Source organism: Cetorhinus maximus, chromosome 16 (assembly GCF_964194155.1).
Source record: "Cetorhinus maximus chromosome 16, sCetMax3.hap1.1, whole genome shotgun sequence".
Classification (NCBI taxonomy): Eukaryota; Metazoa; Chordata; class Chondrichthyes; order Lamniformes; family Cetorhinidae; genus Cetorhinus; species Cetorhinus maximus.
In genome coordinates this window covers 60,395,390-60,401,389 of record NC_135894.1, presented here as the reverse complement: position 1 = coordinate 60,401,389, position 6,000 = coordinate 60,395,390, and the positions used below count along the sequence as shown (strand labels likewise).

At 42.6% G+C, this 6,000-nt stretch overlaps 1 protein-coding gene across 1 annotated transcript in view; it reads left to right on the top strand.

The window, feature by feature from the left end:
* Window positions 1-591: 591 nt before the first annotated feature.
* LOC144691873 (cilia- and flagella-associated protein 47-like) overlaps window positions 592-6,000 on the top strand; it is a 647,761-nt gene continuing 642,352 nt past the window's right edge. The window contains exons 1-2 of the mRNA XM_078560450.1: window positions 592-605; window positions 695-920. Of these exons, the coding sequence (XP_078416576.1) occupies window positions 592-605; window positions 695-920 (240 nt within the window). The remainder of the gene's footprint in view (window positions 606-694; window positions 921-6,000) is intronic.

The following is a 6,000-nucleotide window of genomic DNA, read 5'->3' as shown; positions in this document are numbered from 1 at the left end:
ATATTTAAACAATGACCCACCAGGTTTCTGGCACTTCTCTTGTCTACTCAGAGGAGAATGTGCAGTGTGAGACATTGGAGGAAGAGCTCTACAGTTGATCTTAGCTACTTTATCAACCATTTCTGCTGAGCAAACAGGGTTAAAATCAGCCCAAAAGTTCAAAAACTCCTTGCTACTTCTTTCAGTTCTTTACAGCACAGTGATTTGAAAATGTTATCCAAATTTTGGATTACATTTTCACCTGGTGGTGCATACCTTCACATTTGCACTGATAAATAAGATACATTTTTAGTAGCATGGTGAATTACTTCACTAACAGCATCAACAATAATACTGAGACTAGTAATTAAAATTTGGCTTCAAATAGGAGGTGGTTTTATGACTAGCCACAAAGCAATTGAGAAAATGTCACTTAATGTCTGAGCAAATTATGCAGACATTAATTTATAAGCAGTGCAATATTTTAGAACAAAATTCTAAACTTGAAAGCTTGAACATTTTTGAATTGCTGGCCAGTCACAGATTTTTGTAGTAGCTCCAGCAGGCCAAATTATTTCACCTGACATTTCTGTTTTTGGAGGGGGGCGTTGGATGTCAGGGGAAGTGTAGGAGGGAGTGTTGGCCATTAAAAAAAGATGAATTTTTCACTCTAACTGTACTGTTCTTCCTTTCCATTTGTTCTCTCTCCTGCCAGGGTGAAGTTGGAAGATGCTGAAGACGCTACTCTGAAAATTAAAGCAAATATAGTTGAGCCATTTCTGGAACTTCTTGATTTTTCTGGCCAGAAGCTTGAATGTATTCAGTTTGGTGGTACCTATTACGGAAGCTCAAAGCAGCATCAAGTTATTTTGTACAACAACAGCCCTGAAGCAATTAACTGGGTGACTGTGATGGAAAACAATGCTGTTGGATCTGAAGTGGTAATAGCCCTAGAAAATGTTATTGCAGTAATATTTTATTATATGAATAGTGTCTGCTTCTTAAACAGATTATTATCAAGTCTGGAATATTTTCCAGAAATATTGATATATATTATTTTGTGCTTTGTTTGATCATACCAATGGTAAATAATTGTTATCACACACTATATTGATATATTACAGTTATAAAATTTTAAAATCTCAAATTTTTTTCAAAAAACCTTTAGGGAGATTGTACAAAGTTGTAGATCTGGCATAGAGTGGTCAGCAATTGGGGAAAGGTTATGTAGTACTGGTTCATTGATGCCATGTGACACTTGCTGTCTTCCAGCAGTGTCTTTCCTCCTCCTTCACCCGATGTTAGACTGTTAGATCTCAGCTTTCTCATTCTGGTTCTGAGGAAAGGTCACAGAGCTGAAACGGTAACTCTGTTTCTCTCTCCACAGTTCTGCTAAGTTAATTCCAGCATTTTCTCTTTTTATCTCTCATTTTGGTGTTTGCATTATTCATAGTGTTATTATGTTATTCATATTTAAATGATCCTGAAATTATGTCATGACATATCAGGATGTGAATACTGAACATGAGGAGCAGGAGTGGGCTAGACAGCTCCTTGAGCATGCTCCGCTATTCAATAGGATCATGGCCCAATTTCCCTATCAACTCCACTTTCTTGACGCATCCCCATATCCGTGGCTCCCCTAGTGCCCAAAAATCTATTGATCTCAGTCTTGAATATACTGGATTGAGCATCGGAAGTACTCTGGGTCGAGAATTCTAAAGAATCGTAACATTCTGAGTGAAGAAATTTCTCCTCGTTTCAGTTCTAAAATGCTTATCTTAGTTCTAGATTGTCCGACCAGAGAAGACAGCCTATCAGCATCTACTCTGTTAAACCCTCTAAGAATTTTATGGCCTGAATCTTCTGGTCGGCGTGTGGGGGTGGGTCCCGCATACCGACACGTAAAATGACGCACGGTGACGTCAGGTGTGCGTCCCGAAGTCACTGCGCGTCATTCAGATCTTCAGTTCGGCGGGCATGCACCGGAGCCGGCTGCACGCCTGCTATACTGTCAAAGGTCTATTAAGGCCATTAATCAACTAATTGAGGCATTTGCAAGGGCTGCCCGTCCAACCTTAAGTTTGGCGGGCAGGCGAAGAGCCCGGGTGGCCTTTGCATTTTTCATGGAACCTCATCCATGGTGGCATGAGGTTTCATGAAGGCTTTATAACTTTAATAAAAATTTTAAATAAAATTCATAGACATGTCCCAGCTCATGTGATACTGTCACATGAGGGAACATGTCTGAATAATTTAAAAAATTCTTTATTTAAGTTTACACAATCAGATTAATCTCCTTGAGGCAGCTTTGTGCCTCAGGGAGATTTCTGTGCTCTTTCGCGTGCATGCACGAAAGAGGGTAGACCCCGAGTCTCCCTCCTCCCCTAGCCCACATAGGGAGCGCTGAGCGCTTCCGGGTGCGCGTCACACTGGGCGGGCCTTAATTAGCCCACCCACGGCGATCGGCTGCGCGCCCACCCACTCCTGCCCAGCCCGCACAACAGGGAGAAAAATCTCCCCTATATGTTTCATTGTGATCGCCTCTTATTCTTCTAAACTTCAGTGAATTGACCCACTGGACTCAATCTCTCCTCATAGGACATCCCTCTCATACCAGAAATAAATTTAGTGAACCTTTGTTCCACTTCCTCAAAGGCAAGTATATCCACCCTGAGATAAGGAGACCAAAACTGTACACAATGCTCCCAATGTGGTCCCACTAAAACCCTATACACTTGCAGCAAGACCTTCTTACTAATATACTCCAATCCCCTTGCAATAAAGGCTAACATATTATTTGCCTTCTGAATTGCTTGTTATACCCAATTGTTAATTTTCTGTGATACGTGTTCAAAGACACCAAATCCCTTTGAATACCTAGGCCTGAAACTCCTGGTCGGTGTGCGGAGGCGGGCCCTGCTCACCTACGCGTAAAATGATGTCACTGCGCATTATTCAGATCTTCAGTTCGGCAGGCGTGCACCAGAGTTGGCTGCACGGCCACCAAACCGTCAAAGGCCTATTAGGTCAATTTAAATATCAATTAAAGGAGTTAACAGAGCTCCCCGTCCAACCTTAAGGTTGACAGGCAGGTGAAGAGCCCAGGTGGCCTTCACCTTTATCATGAAACCTCATCCATGGGCGGGATGAGGTTTCATGAAGGCTTTTAAACTAATAAAATTTTTTAATAAAATGTATGGACACGTCCCAGAACATGTGACACTGTCACATGAGGGGACATGTCTTAAAATTTTTTTTTCTTTATTTAAATTTTTCAAAATCACACTAGTGAGTCACACTGTACCTCATGGAGATTTCTGTGCTCTTTCGGGCTCAGGTCGACTCAGCCTTCTCCCCGCTCCCACACAGAGAATTCCAAAGATTCACAACCCTTTGAGTGAAGAAATTTTTTCTCATTGCTAAATGATTGACACCCTGTCCTGAGATTGTGCCCTTGTGTTCTAGATTCCTCAATCATGGGAAACAACCTCTCCCTGTCTACCCTGTCAAGCCCCTTCAGTTCTCCTTGTTAGTAACACCATCAAGGAGTACAATAGCATAGTGGTAATGTTACTGGACTAGTAATCCAGAGGATTGGACTAATGATCCAGAGTTATGAGTTCAAATCCACCACGACCACTGGGGTATTTATATTCAATTAATTAAAATAAAAACCTGGAATTAAAAAGCTAACATTAGTAAGGGTATGCATGCTGTTAAAGATCCACTAATGTCACTAATGTCCTTTAGTGAAAGAAATCTGCTATCCTTGCTTGATCTGGTCTAAATGTGACTCCAGACCCACAACCCTCTGCAATGGCCTCGCAAGCTATTTAGTTGACAAGGCCACTGCCACCTTCTCAGGGCAATTAGGGATGGGTAATAGTGCTGGCCTTATCAGTGAGGCCCACATCCTGTGACTAAGCAATAAATAATAATTCTAATAGATTTGTCAGACAACAGTCCTTTTATTAAACAGTGCTGACTCTGCCTAATCACCTTGTGATTTTTTTCCAAATGCCCTGTTACAATGCCCTTAATAATAGATTTATTGTGTTGATCACCACCTTGATGTGGTGGAGAAGCTTGTATGCACCAATGATCCCTTGAGCGATATCGTTGGGAACTCCTTGCACCTGGCAGGGCCATCTATGGCAACAACGTTGGGGGGAGGTGCTAGACAAAATGCCAGCCAAAAAGTCCTCAAAGGTGGAACAGGTGAAGGAAGACTGTGTGGCTGTGAAGGTGGAAGAAGGCTGCAGTGGCAAGGTGGTCCTGGTCATCGTTCTTCGATGCGTCACCAAATTCTGACCACCAACCCATCAAGATCATGTGGACAATGATGGCACCTTGAGGTCCCCATGTTAAACAAAGTCATGTGTAGGCTTCTACCAGGGTCCATTTGTCAAGTTCTGTGGTGATGGAGAATTGGCGACAGAACAGATCTGTGAACCTAGGTGTCCCTAGTCAAGAATCTGCACATAGATGTAGATGCTGAAGGTTGTTGGATACCTGTATTGGGACAGATTGTCTTTGGGCAGCAGCATCTGTGACTGAGGTAGTCCTTTTCTGGACACCCTCTGCTAGAAAACGTGCCCTAAAAAAATCCGTCCCACTTTCTCCGAGCTAGGGAACCACACTCTGCGGGATCACCATCTTTGTGGCCAAAGAAAGAAAACATTAAATTTTGCAACTTGAAATGTTAGAACACGCACGGATAATCTCAACAATGACCGTCCAGAAAGAAGAAGTACAGTCATATCACATGAGCTATCAAGACTCCAAATTGACATCACTGCCCTCAGTGAGACCCACCTTCCTGGGGAGGGGCAGCTGAAGGAACAACCAGGGGATACACCTCCTACTGGAAAGGAAAGACTAACAGTGATTGTCATGTCCATGGAGTTGGTTTTGCCATCCAGAATAGGATCTTGACTGCATTGCCAGAACTCCCCAATTGTATAAATGAAAGGCTGATGACACTTGACCTAGAACTCAGTTGTAATCAATATGCCACCGCCATCAGCATTTATGCCTGACCCTTGACTCAATGAAGATGTTAAGAAAGAGTTCTATTCTGACCTTGATGAAGTCCTCACTGCTAGCCCGAAAGAAGACAAGATCATCCTTCTTGGAGACTTCAATGCCAGGGTTGGCTGTGACTCCGATGTCTGGAGAAGAATCACTGTGAAAAATGGGGAGGGAAAAGCCATTGCAAATGGTGTCCTCCTGTTGAAAAAGTGTGCTTAGCATCCTTACAGTTGAACAGGGCATTGGTGAGATGACATCTGGAGTACTGCGTACAGTTTTGATCTTATTTAAGAAAGGATATAAATGCGTTAGAAGCAGTTCAGAAAAGGTTCACTCAACTGATACCTCGGATGGAGGAAGTTATCTTATGAGAAAAGGTTGGAGAGGCTGGGCCTGTATCGTTTGGATTTTAGAAGAATAAGAGGTGACCTTATTGAAACATATAAGATCCTGAAGGGAATTGACAGGGTTGATGCTGAGAGGATGTTTCCCCTTGTGGGATATATTAAAACTAGGGGACAGTTTAAAAATAAGGGGCCTCTCTTTAAGAAAGAAATGAGATTTTTTTTCTCTGAGGGTGGTGAGTCTTTGGAACTCTCTTACCCAGAAAGTGGTAGAGGCAGGGCCATTGAATATTTTTAAGACAGAGATAGATAGATGCTTGATTAACAAGGGAGTCAAAGGTAGGCGGAATATAGAGTTGAGGCCACAAACAGATCAGCCATGACCTTATTGAATGTCGGAGCAGGCTTGAGAGGCTGAATGCCTACTCCTGCTCCTAATTCATATGTTCATATGTCTTTATAACAAACATCCTTTTCTGTCAGAAGGGCAAGCAAAAAAAACACATAGAGGCATCCTAGATCATAGCACTGGCACTTCCTGGATTATGTCACTATTCCAGGATTTTGACCCAGCGACAGTGAAGGAATGGTAAGATATTTCCAAGTCAGGGTGGTGAGTGACTTGGAGGGGAACTTCCAGGTG